Source organism: Triturus cristatus, chromosome 8 (genome assembly GCF_964204655.1).
Source record: "Triturus cristatus chromosome 8, aTriCri1.1, whole genome shotgun sequence".
Taxonomy (NCBI): domain Eukaryota; kingdom Metazoa; phylum Chordata; class Amphibia; order Caudata; family Salamandridae; genus Triturus; species Triturus cristatus.
The window spans coordinates 633,685,623-633,699,095 of record NC_140591.1 but is presented as its reverse complement, the minus strand read 5'-3'; the positions used below and the strand labels follow the sequence as shown (position 1 = coordinate 633,699,095).

The 13,473-nt window shown below is 45.4% G+C and overlaps 1 protein-coding gene across 1 annotated transcript; it reads right to left on the bottom strand.

Annotated features, from left to right (window-relative positions):
- Window positions 1-271: 271 nt before the first annotated feature.
- LOC146802505 (uncharacterized) lies at window positions 272-1,819 on the bottom strand. The gene has a single exon (XM_085620441.1). It carries the CDS (start codon window positions 1,817-1,819, stop codon window positions 272-274), a length of 1,548 nt encoding a protein of 515 aa, XP_085476567.1.
- Window positions 1,820-13,473: the final 11,654 nt, after the last annotated feature.

Sequence of the window (13,473 nt, the reverse complement as noted above, 5' to 3'; positions counted from 1 at the left end):
TCACAAAGCGGACAAGGTCCGTTCGCTGGCTACTTGAGGGCAAGAGACAAAATGGATGCCGCATCTAAAATGGAACCCGGGGGTTCGAATGGACATACCTAGAAATGAGACGATCCGTACATAGCAGCATAGCGAAAACGCGTACACCCACTAAACTCGTCATTTGCGGTTCGCTGATACCAGACTCGTCCATATTCGAACACACCCAAAAAGTGTCGTTCCAATTCACACGGAACCTCAGACGCTCCTTTTGCCCTCATGTAGGCAATCACTAATCGAGATCAGAGTCGATTTCGATATTCATCAGATCGTTCAGCTGTTGCTGGAACATCATTCTATCCATCAATGTCTCCTTGGTAACAGATGGCCGTCTTATACACGCCGTAGCACAAAGACTACATAAGGCAGGACCACACTGCACACAAAGACAACACGTGAATAGGAACGTTACAACAACCCCTACGATCATCAGAATCTTCCAACCCCAAGTGGATAGCAGGCCCCAGAACCATCCTAGAAGTGTCCAATTACCCTCGTCCACGTGTATGGACTCAGAAATTTTATGCAACTTCGAGATGGCTTGGTAAACAGTTGGAGCGTTGTCAGGAATGAAAATGCAACAGCTCGAATGGATAACTTTGCACACACCACCTCTATCTGCAAGAACAACGTCAAGAACCATACGGTTCTGCAACATCATAAGTCTATCCGCCTGCAGTTCTGCTGTTAAATTACCAAGAGCGCTCGCAGTTATGTTAGCAGTCATCTCTACCACACGGGTCAACTGTCTCAGGTTTCTACTATTTACCATAGGTCCCCAAAACGGCAAGAAACCCTTAAAGAAGTCTCCTGCTTCTTGACCAGCAGTATCCTCTTCACTAATAACGCCTCTCGCAACTCTAGTCTTGTGATAGTCCGAGGCAACTGAAAAGGTCGGTGGCAAAAGATTTGCGATATAACAGGTTCCCGAGAAGTCATGGGGCAACCATGTATATGCACGTTCATAACATACGAAATAGGTACCCTTGGCAGTCAGAAAAACAGGGGAAGAGAGCATCGGGAGAACATACGTGTCAGTGCAAGCACTGTTCCCGAGTTGCGCTCTCAGATTTCGACCAAGACCCTTCAAGCAGAAATTACCAAGGTGGGGTACGATCCATATTGGAGACGAGCTCTTGAGCTGTCTATCACCCACTGACGTACTATACTCAGCTTCACTCAGGTCCTTATAGGCTTGCACCTCTTCATCTGGAATGAGCGATGCATCAAAAACATCTCTATCTAAATCCGCAATCGCTATCGCCAAAGGCTTGTGGTACGGACCAGGACCAAAGTTTGCAGAGCGTGGCTCTCGACTGGGGTAGGAATCTAGTGCACTACGGAACATAGTTTGGAATGCTCGAGCTGACCCTTGGGAGCTATAAGGAAGAACCAGATACGGAATACCCCTATCCATGGTATGTGGCATTAACCCACAAACCCAACAGTTGGTAGTGTTCATTACCAACTGATGCTGATGTAGGAGCTGAACGAAGGAGTTATTCATAAATTCCGCACGTCTAACCTGTTCATGTTGTGGCAGAGGATGAAAGGAATGTGGTGAAACAGTGGTAGTAGAACTTAGTTTAGGAGAAAGAGTAGGTGAAATGGAAGGCAACAACGACTGTATTCCGAAATACACTCCACCCACCAACAGCAGAGACACAGTCAGAAATAACAGAAATACCTGGAACAAAAAACACTTCGTTCGTACAATCTTGTGCAATTTTGATCTTTGCGCCGACATCCTTTCTACTTCCAACAGCTTAGAGAACGCCATCCTCTAAAAACCGTCCGTACGTACTTGATGCACTTCGTTCTGAGTAGCGATTATCAATTCCCAGGAGTTCCCAGGAGTTGACAAAAAGTAACCGACCTAGTGTCAGAAACCTGCTAAACAGAAAGGAGTACCCGCACGGCCCTACGGTTAACCCGGATGATAGGTTTTCCTAAACACGCAGCTTAATACAAATCTCTTCAGCTGTGAAAAGCATACATAAAAACTAAAAAATGCAGAAAAGGATGTAATTGTTCGTAATGTTCTTGGCAACGGGAAAGGAAGAATATAAGGAAAATTTTATTAGTCTCTGTTACGTGGACGAAGAAAATATCGATCTCTTCCAGGTCGAGTCTGCTCGTCAAACAATTGTTCAGCTGGTAAAACAGTGTTCAGTCGATTGGATGATGATTCAGACCTCGAATTCTCTTCAACTGACGACTCAACAGGTGTGTCCGACTGCGATGGCAATGAATTGTCTCTTACAGGCTGGGCATCGCTGAACGGCACAAAACATAAAGGAGTCTCAGTTTCCGTTGCCGCTATACCAGTTCTCACCCAACTATCGGTCGGGAGAGGGATCGGCACCTTTTTGGTATGGCCGGCGTGAACCCAATTCTTTCTGCCTTCCAACCGAACTGCAGTCCTCGTGGCCAACAGCACCTGATAGGGTCCCACGAATCTCGGCTCCAGGTTACGTTTTCGGCCAAAATTTCGGGTAACGACCCAGTCGCCTGGTTGGAGCCGATGTCCAGGACCCTCTGTCTGTGCTGGCAAAGCTTGAAAGACCTGTTGATGAATGGACCTTAGTTTAATAGTCAGATCATGAAGATAATCAATTAGCATTGGATATTCAAGACTATCAAAGGCCTTAGGTCTCGGGACTCCCCAAATATTCGCAGGGCGGCCGAACACAATCTCATAGGGACTGAGCCCTACTCAAGAGTGCACGGTCGCTCTGGTCGATAAGAGAGCCAGAGGCAAGGCATCAGGCCATGACAAACCAGTCGTAGCCTGTATCTTTGCAAGTTTCAGCTTCAGGGTACCATTGTACCCTTCAACTAGACCCGCTGCCTGGGGATGATTGGCACTATGGAATTTCTGTCGAATTCCAAGGCCCTTACACACACTCTGCATCACACTTCCCACAAACTCGCTTCCATTATCTGACCACACAATCCTTGGCATTCCATACCGTGCAAAGTATTCCTTCAGTAGGACTTTCGCTGTGGATAGAGCAGTATTATCCTTAAGAGGATAGGCCTCGATCCATCTGGAGAACGCACAAACCACAACCAAAACGTACTTCAGATTGTTGCATCTCTCCATATGGATGAAGTCCAGTTGGATAACCTCAAAGGGACAGGCAGGAGGAGCAAAATGACCAGGTGGCGTGGGGGTGCCCTTACCAGGATTATGCATCAAACACACCATACAGTTTTTAACCACCCTTTCAGCACATTTAGCAATACCATCATTCTTCCATACAGGGGACAATAACTTACATATACCTTTCGCACTAATGTGTGACAACCCATGAGCCATAGTTACGACAGCTAATACATACGCATCAGGTAACATCCACCTCTGGCATTCCGTCAAATCAACCCAACATCCATGCATGTCCAACTTGCCCGTACCTTCTTTCCACTTGGTTCTTTCAGTTTCAGTGGCCTCATTCTGAATTGATTTCACACTTTCAACAGTGTCTTCACACATACCAGTCTCCGTCGGCCATCTCACTGATCCCGCAACATACATTCGGGTTGCAAGATTTTTGGCCGTTTCCTTAGCAATCTCGTCTGCAAATGCATTACCACGACCAACATCATCCGTAACCTTTTGATGTGCACTACATTTAACAATCGCTACCTGTTTAGGCAATGTAAGTGCATCCAAAAGATCATTCACGAGCTGCCCGTGTTGGATCTTCGTACCATGCGACGTCATGAATCCTCTTTCTCTCCACAATCGCCCAAAACTATGCGCAACACCGAATGCATACTGACTGTCGGTGAACACATTCACTCGTTTTCCTTTAGACAAAACACACGCTCTTGTTAACGCAATCAATTCTGCTGCTTGCGCCGAATTCTGACTCAATCTCGCGGTTTCCACAACCGTGCTCAATGTCACTACAGCATATGCAGTTGTCACATCACCATTCGGCAATTTAAAACACGAACCATCAACATACAAAGTGCCATCAGGATCTGCCAACGGAGTGTTTTTCAGGTCTACACGACCCTTCGTTTCTTCCTCAGTTCGTAAATAACAATCATGTGGTGGTACACCATCTAGTTCCATGTTAATCGGCAACAATGTCGCCGGATTCAGCACATTACAACGCTTGATCTGTATATGACTTGCCAAAAGCATCAATTCATACCCGGACAACCTTGCACTCGTCAGATGTTGAGTTTTTGTCCGATTCAGGAGAGTGTCAACTGCATGCGGAACCATCACTATGAGCATATTATCCATGACCAGACCTGCAGATTGTCGAATAGACACTGCAGCTGCCGCTGTCGCTCTCAAGCAACTGGGCAACGCTCTAGCTACCGGGTCTAAAGTCGAGGAAAAATACGCACATGGACGCTGCTTACCACCAAATTGTTGCGTCAAAACGCTCAACGCACAACCTTCTCTCTCGTGAACGTATAGTGTAAATGGCTTACTGTAGTCAGGAGTACCTAACACAGGAGCCGAACACAACGCGTCACGTAGTTCAGAAAAACTTTTCTGACATTCTTCCGTCCATGGCAAAGGAGTCGAGACATCCTTGCACGTGAGAGCTATCAATGGCTTCGCTAACAGTGAAAAATTTGGAATCCACTGTCTGCAGTATGACGTGATACCCAGAAAGGCACGCACATCTCTCTGAGTTGTTGGCACAGTCATTCGAGCAATTGCTGCAATTCTTTCAGGGGTCAATCTCCTTCCCGCCTTTGACAATAAGTGACCTAGATAGGTTACTTCTTGACAACAATATTGTAGTTTAGAAGGTGACACTTTATGATGTAAGTCACATAGATGCTGTAACAGTGACACTGTAGCAGTTTTGCAAATCTGTTCAGTGTCAGCAGCTACCAACAGATCATCGACGTACTGAATCAAAGCCGCACCAGCCGGCAACACAAACGCATCAAGTTGACCCTTAAGAGCCTGGCTGTAGATCGATGGGCTCTCACAGTAGCCCTGAGGTGTGCGTTTAAACCTGAAGCTGCGACCACCTAATGAGAAACCGAATAAATCTCTGCTTTCCTCAGCAATTGGAATGCTAAAGAACGCATTCTTAAGATCGATTACCGAGAACCATGATGCAGAAGCTGGAATCAGAGTCAGCAAAGCTGTAATGTCAGGCACCACGGGAAACTGCGGAACAACAATTTTATTGACCTCCCGTAAGTCAATAACAAAACGATACACAGGAGGCTGAGAGGGATCAGTTTGTTTCAAAATAGGCAACACAGGACTATTACACACGTTACCCCGCGTTTCCTCGATAACATCTTTATCGATCAAATCGTAAATGATCGCTAAAAGTGCTCGTTCACCATCAAGAGAAATACGATACTGGGGAATGCGTGGCAATCGCACGTTTGACTTCAATTGAACAACATACGGTGGTATGTCCAGCAGGCCCACGTCATTGGGGCCTGTCGCCCACAAAGAATCAGGAAGAGAACTCAATTCCGGTGGGAGCTTATCAGTCGACAGATACATGGGAGAGATCACTCTCTGACCTAGCGTCAACTCTACTCCCGCAGGGGAGCAGTACAAAGTCGCATGTAACCTCTTCAATAAATCCAAGCCCAAAAGATTCTCACCACAACCAGTAGTCAAAATCAAAGGAGCTTCTAACTCTCGAGACCCAATTGTAAGGGGCAAAGAGCTAGAAACCGGATTGCTAACGGGGGCGACAGAGAATCCAACGGAAACATTTGTTAAGCCAGACAAGGGTGCGCCAGGGAGTTTCGAACGCATGATGGAACTTTTCGCTGCACCAGTGTCCAACAGAAAAGGCTCAACTACGCCCAATGTGGCAACTGCAACACAAGGCCCTCTCTGATCAACCGGAACTGATACTACTCCCTTTCTTTGTCTATGGCTGTCCTAGTAAGTACCGTCCGCGTCAACATCATGCTCAACGTAATAGTCGTCCACATGATACTGTGCAGATCGTCCAGACGGAAGATCGCGCCGATCAAAACAATTTTGCGAATCTGATGAAGTGGCAAGACGCTCGTTCTGATTCTGAGTAACACCGCGACCTCTACCACGTGATGCTTGTTGAGGACCACTGCGACTTCCTCGAGCTGAAACACCATTGTTGCGGTCACGCAGCACTGGACAATTAAACTTCAAATGACCCTCACCCCTACAATATGCACATTGATTATATCCCAACACAAAACGAGGCGTAGAGGAGTCGGTACGTAGCTGTGATCTAGAAAACTGCGGTTGTGACCGATGTGACTGCTGCGAGTCATTTTGATTCGAGCGCGGAGGATACGCTTGCTGCAATAAGACCTTAGTTTTAAGATCCTTCGTTTTCTTATCTGCGCGTTCGCTTTCTTCCTTCTCTCTATTTTCATAGTATTGGGCCGTGGCTAATATCTGAGCAGTTGTAGAGGCGGCCCACGAACTTTCAGAATTTTTCAACTTGATACTCAGTTCAGGCAATAAATTAGATACAAATTTATCAACAAACAATCGCTGACCTCCCTCAGAGCTCATATCCTGACCACTATGATCAATGAATGCCTCCTCAAATCTCGTAAAGAAATCGGAGACACTCTCATCTTTCTTTTGTTTGCACGCGGACAATTTGTCCCAATTAACACGTATGGCGGGCATAAGTGTCTTCATAAGTGTAATGATCCTCTGAGGCAAATTCTCAATGAGCTGTTCAGGTTTAGCCCCACCAACTTGCTGTGCATCAGCCGCCACAAGAGCAGCCCAATCACCGCCTAACTCAGCTGCGTGATCCTCTTGGCGAATTTTCGCCCAAATCGGTTGAGGTACTACGTTACCAAACAACATGTCGATATCTGCAAGATTCATAACAGTAGCGGCCACTAATTGGGACAACTCCTTATAATAACCTGCAGGATTTTTACGGGGGTCGGGCAAGGTTTGCTTCACCTGCAAAACTTCCGATCGCTTCCATGGGAGGTGTATCCAAACTCTCTGAAAGTGAGGTGGAATAGCAGGATTAGCATTAGGATTACCTGGCATCCATACTGGGGGAACTTCCCGCATAGGATACTGACCAGATTGTGCCATCCACTCCGCAGTTTCATCCTTAAACAATGCTCGAGGTTGTACCGCAGAGCGAAAAGATAATAAACGCTCTAGAGCATGTCGAACGTTATCACCTACAATCGTACCAGTTGAAAATTGATTCTGAAGCTCAGTTATCTCGGACGGTACATTATCTACCGCATCAGTATCCCACTCTTCTCGTAAGAATTTACACATTTCCTCATACCCGAATCTCTGTGTAGGCTCATTAAACTGGGAAAACGTCTCGAAAACTATGCGCGACGAATACTTCGCAGGATGCCTAATCCATTTACGCGCCATTTTCACTAACGACTCACGTTCCCTACCAGCAGGAATTTGACTGCGCCTCTGAGCAACATCAGAAAGATTTGACCCAAGTACGGGTCCAAAAAACGGGGAATAGAGAGTAGCGACAGCATTAAATAGTCGACTACGAACGGAAGGGGATGAAGAAGAAGGTACAGGAGCAACAGTAGTAGGAGGAAGCGAAGAAACAATAGCAGTAGTCGGGGTAACAGGAGGAACGGTAACGAGAGGTTGGTGAGGTACCGGTAAAGGAGCAGTAGGGAAAGGAGCCGGTAAAGGGGGATGGACAATCTGTGGCACAAGGGGATTCAGAAGAACAGGAGGAACGGCAGGCTGACCAGCAGCCGCCAGAACAACAGGTCGAGGAACAGGAGGAATCACCGGACCCACAATATCTGGAGCATAGGGAGGTGGTGATTTCAAGAGATAAGATAATAGGGGATCCTCTATCACCTCCTCTCCAGGTTTATCTCTCTTTCAAAATGCAAACCATATTGCTTTTTCGCACGGGGAGCTTCATGTTAGCAGCTCCCTGTGTGTAAAAGCAATGCCGGCTCCTGAAGGACGCGGGGAGACGGATGGGACCGTGGGGGCATTGGGGCTCCCCCCATGGTCCCCCAATGTTGTATATAGGTCCCAGGGGATGTGGTCCCCGGGAAGAATAGAAATTAGTGATAGGTGCTAAAAAAAATTACGGGCAAATTAGGTGTCGCACAACCAGCGCAGTGCTCAGCGCGGCCCCCTGGTGTGCACGCGCTGGGTGCGCGACTCCTAACGCGTCGAACACATATGTGATGTCACGCTCAAGCACGCTAGCGTCACGTAAAGTAATACGTATGTGTCGCGTATGCGCTTGGAGTCGCGTTACTGGTCCCATAGCGATCACGCACGAAAATACGCACTCATCGCACATCCTTTGCGGATCCTACACAAAAATCATAAAATGGCGGCTAGGTTCCGTGCAGCGATCGAGAAAGGTACAATTTGGGTGCGCGACTCCCCCAAATTTTTTTTGCAAAAACCAATAAAGAAAATAATATAAATATATTTAAAAAAATATAACACAAAAAAACATTAGTTTCAATGTTTAAAAAAAAATCCATTTATATTAAAAATATATAATGTAATTTAAAAAATAAAATATGCAAAAAATAAATAGTTAATAAAATGTAGAAAATCTGTATCAAAAAAATAAATATAACTATTATTACATTTAAAAATTGTCATTTAAGAAATCTTTGAAAATTAACTGAAAAAAACATAGGTTTCAGACATGTTATAGTTAGCAATTAGCATTTAAAAAACATTTGAAATTCACTGAAAAACCATAGGTTTCAGACATGTTATAGTTAGGAATTAGCATTTAAAAAACCTTTGAAATTCACTGAAAAAACTATAGGTTTCAGACATGTTATAGTTAGGAATTAGCATTTAAAAAACCTTAGAAATTCACTGAAACACCACAGGTTTCAGGGGTGTTATAGTTAGCTGGACATTTCACTCGTACAAAACCATTGAAATTCCTCCGTTATAGTTAATTCTAATAACTATAACTCGCGCGCCCGCAATCCACTATTGATGATGTCGCATATTACATCATTCATGACATGGTCAGTGACATTACTGATGACATTTCAAACATCAGTGATGACATCACTGATGACATCATCCTCGTGACAATATGATACACCCCATCATACACTAGTATAACCTTTCATCACTCATTATAAAATATGGAGTACCATATTTGAAACCATTGACACACCAATATAAGTTTCTAAAAACCCACTCAGTGATTCTTAGATCTACACACACAACTAAACTCTTACCTATAGATTCACTCATACATGCTGACAAAGATTAATAGAACACTATCAAATATACTTATACACCCACATCAACATTACACACCAGCGTACATCCTATTCACGAATGCAGTCGTCCTAGTCACTTATGCAAATTATTGATCATACTTACATTTCCTCAGCTATACACTTATACAAACGCAGTGAAAAATTTGGAATCCACTGTCTGCAGTATGACGTGATACCCAGAAAGGCACGCACATCTCTCTGACACCACCATACAGTTTTTAACCACCCTTTCAGCACATTTAGCAATACCATCATTCTTCCATACAGGGGACAATAACTTACATATACCTTTCGCACTAATGTGTGACAACCCATGAGCCATAGTTACGACAGCTAATACATACGCATCAGGTAACATCCACCTCTGGCATTCCGTCAAATCAACCCAACATCCATGCATGTCCAACTTGCCCGTACCTTCTTTCCACTTGGTTCTTTCAGTTTCAGTGGCCTCATTCTGAATTGATTTCACACTTTCAACAGTGTCTTCACACATACCAGTCTCCGTCGGCCATCTCACTGATCCCGCAACATACATTCGGGTTGCAAGATTTTTGGCCGTTTCCTTAGCAATCTCGTCTGCAAATGCATTACCACGACCAACATCATCCGTAACCTTTTGATGTGCACTACATTTAACAATCGCTACCTGTTTAGGCAATGTAAGTGCATCCAAAAGATCATTCACGAGCTGCCCGTGTTGGATCTTCGTACCATGCGACGTCATGAATCCTCTTTCTCTCCACAATCGCCCAAAACTATGCGCAACACCGAATGCATACTGACTGTCGGTGAACACATTCACTCGTTTTCCTTTAGACAAAACACACGCTCTTGTTAACGCAATCAATTCTGCTGCTTGCGCCGAATTCTGACTCAATCTCGCGGTTTCCACAACCGTGCTCAATGTCACTACAGCATATGCAGTTGTCACATCACCATTCGGCAATTTAAAACACGAACCATCAACATACAAAGTGCCATCAGGATCTGCCAACGGAGTGTTTTTCAGGTCTACACGACCCTTCGTTTCTTCCTCAGTTCGTAAATAACAATCATGTGGTGGTACACCATCTAGTTCCATGTTAATCGGCAACAATGTCGCCGGATTCAGCACATTACAACGCTTGATCTGTATATGACTTGCCAAAAGCATCAATTCATACCCGGACAACCTTGCACTCGTCAGATGTTGAGTTTTTGTCCGATTCAGGAGAGTGTCAACTGCATGCGGAACCATCACTATGAGCATATTATCCATGACCAGACCTGCAGATTGTCGAATAGACACTGCAGCTGCCGCTGTCGCTCTCAAGCAACTGGGCAACGCTCTAGCTACCGGGTCTAAAGTTGAGGAAAAATACGCACATGGACGCTGCTTACCACCAAATTGTTGCGTCAAAACGCTCAACGCACAACCTTCTCTCTCGTGAACGTATAGTGTAAATGGCTTACTGTAGTCAGGAGTACCTAACACAGGAGCCGAACACAACGCGTCACGTAGTTCAGAAAAACTTTTCTGACATTCTTCCGTCCATGGCAAAGGAGTCGAGACATCCTTGCACGTGAGAGCTATCAATGGCTTCGCTAACAGTGAAAAATTTGGAATCCACTGTCTGCAGTATGACGTGATACCCAGAAAGGCACGCACATCTCTCTGAGTTGTTGGCACAGTCATTCGAGCAATTGCTGCAATTCTTTCAGGGGTCAATCTCCTTCCCGCCTTTGACAATAAGTGACCTAGATAGGTTACTTCTTGACAACAATATTGTAGTTTAGAAGGTGACACTTTATGATGTAAGTCACATAGATGCTGTAACAGTGACACTGTAGCAGTTTTGCAAATCTGTTCAGTGTCAGCAGCTACCAACAGATCATCGACGTACTGAATCAAAGCCGCACCAGCCGGCAACACAAACGCATCAAGTTGACCCTTAAGAGCCTGGCTGTAGATCGATGGGCTCTCACAGTAGCCCTGAGGTGTGCGTTTAAACCTGGAGCTGCGACCACCTAATGAGAAACCGAATAAATCTCTGCTTTCCTCAGCAATTGGAATGCTAAAGAACGCATTCTTAAGATCGATTACCGAGAACCATGATGCAGAAGCTGGAATCAGAGTCAGCAAAGCTGTAATGTCAGGCACCACGGGAAACTGCGGAACAACAATTTTATTGACCTCCCGTAAGTCAATAACAAAACGATACACAGGAGGCTGAGAGGGATCAGTTTGTTTCAAAATAGGCAACACAGGACTATTACACACGTTACCCCGCGTTTCCTCGATAACATCTTTATCGATCAAATCGTAAATGATCGCTAAAAGTGCTCGTTCACCATCAAGAGAAATACGATACTGGGGAATGCGTGGCAATCGCACGTTTGACTTCAATTGAACAACATACGGTGGTATGTCCAGCAGGCCCATGTCATTGGGGCCTGTCGCCCACAAAGAATCAGGAAGAGAACTCAATTCCGGTGGGAGCTTATCAGTCGACAGATACATGGGAGAGATCACTCTCTGACCTAGCGTCAACTCTACTCCCGCAGGGGAGCAGTACAAAGTCGCATGTAACCTCTTCAATAAATCCAAGCCCAAAAGATTCTCACCACAACCAGTAGTCAAAATCAAAGGAGCTTCTAACTCTCGAGACCCAATTGTAAGGGGCAAAGAGCTAGAAACCGGATTGCTAACGGGGGCGCCAGAGAATCCAACGGAAACATTTGTTAAGCCAGACAAGGGTGCGCCAGGGAGTTTCGAACGCATGATGGAACTTTTCGCTGCACCAGTGTCCAACAGAAAAGCCTCAACTACGCCCAATGTGGCAACTGCAACACAAGGCCCTCTCTGATCAACCGGAACTGATACTACTCCCTTTCTTTGTCTATGGCTGTCCTAGTAAGTACCGTCCGCGTCAACATCACGCTCAACGTAATAGTCGTCCACATGATACTGTGCAGATCGTCCAGACGGAAGATCGCGCCGATCAAAACAATTTTGCGAATCTGATGAAGTGGCAAGACGCTCGTTCTGATTCTGAGTAACACCGCGACCTCTACCACGTGATGCTTGTTGAGGACCACTGCGACTTCCTCGAGCTGAAACACCATTGTTGCGGTCACGCAGCACTGGACAATTAAACTTCAAATGACCCTCACCCCTACAATATGCACATTGATTATATCCCAACACAAAACGAGGCGTAGAGGAGTCGGTACGTAGCTGTGATCTAGAAAACTGCGGTTGTGACCGATGTGACTGCTGCGAGTCATTTTGATTCGAGCGCGGAGGATACGCTTGCTGCAATAAGACCTTAGTTTTAAGATCCTTCGTTTTCTTATCTGCGCGTTCGCTTTCTTCCTTCTCTCTATTTTCATAGTATTGGGCCGTGGCTAATATCTGAGCAGTTGTAGAGGCGGCCCACGAACTTTCAGAATTTTTCAACTTGATACTCAGTTCAGGCAATAAATTAGATACAAATTTATCAACAAACAATCGCTGACCTCCCTCAGAGCTCATATCCTGACCACTATGATCAATGAATGCCTCCTCAAATCTCGTAAAGAAATCGGAGACACTCTCATCTTTCTTTTGTTTGCACGCGGACAATTTGTCCCAATTAACACGTATGGCGGGCATAAGTGTCTTCATAAGTGTAATGATCCTCTGAGGCATATTCTCAATGAGCTGTTCAGGTTTAGCCCCACCAACTTGCTGTGCATCAGCCGCCACAAGAGCAGCCCAATCACCGCCTAACTCAGCTGCGTGATCCTCTTGGCGAATTTTCGCCCAAATCGGTTGAGGTACTACGTTACCAAACAACATGTCGATATCTGCAAGATTCATAACAGTAGCGGCCACTAATTGGGACAACTCCTTATAATAACCTGCAGGATTTTTACGGGGGTCGGGCAAGGTTTGCTTCACCTGCAAAACTTCCGATCGCTTCCATGGGAGGTGTATCCAAACTCTCTGAAAGTGAGGTGGAATAGCAGGATTAGCATTAGGATTACCTGGCATCCATACTGGGGGAACTTCCCGCATAGGATACTGACCAGATTGTGCCATCCACTCCGCAGTTTCATCCTTAAACAATGTTCGAGGTTGTACCGCAGAGCGAAAAGATAATAAACGCTCTAGAGCATGTCGAACGTTATCACCTACAATCGTACCAGTTGAAAATTGATTCT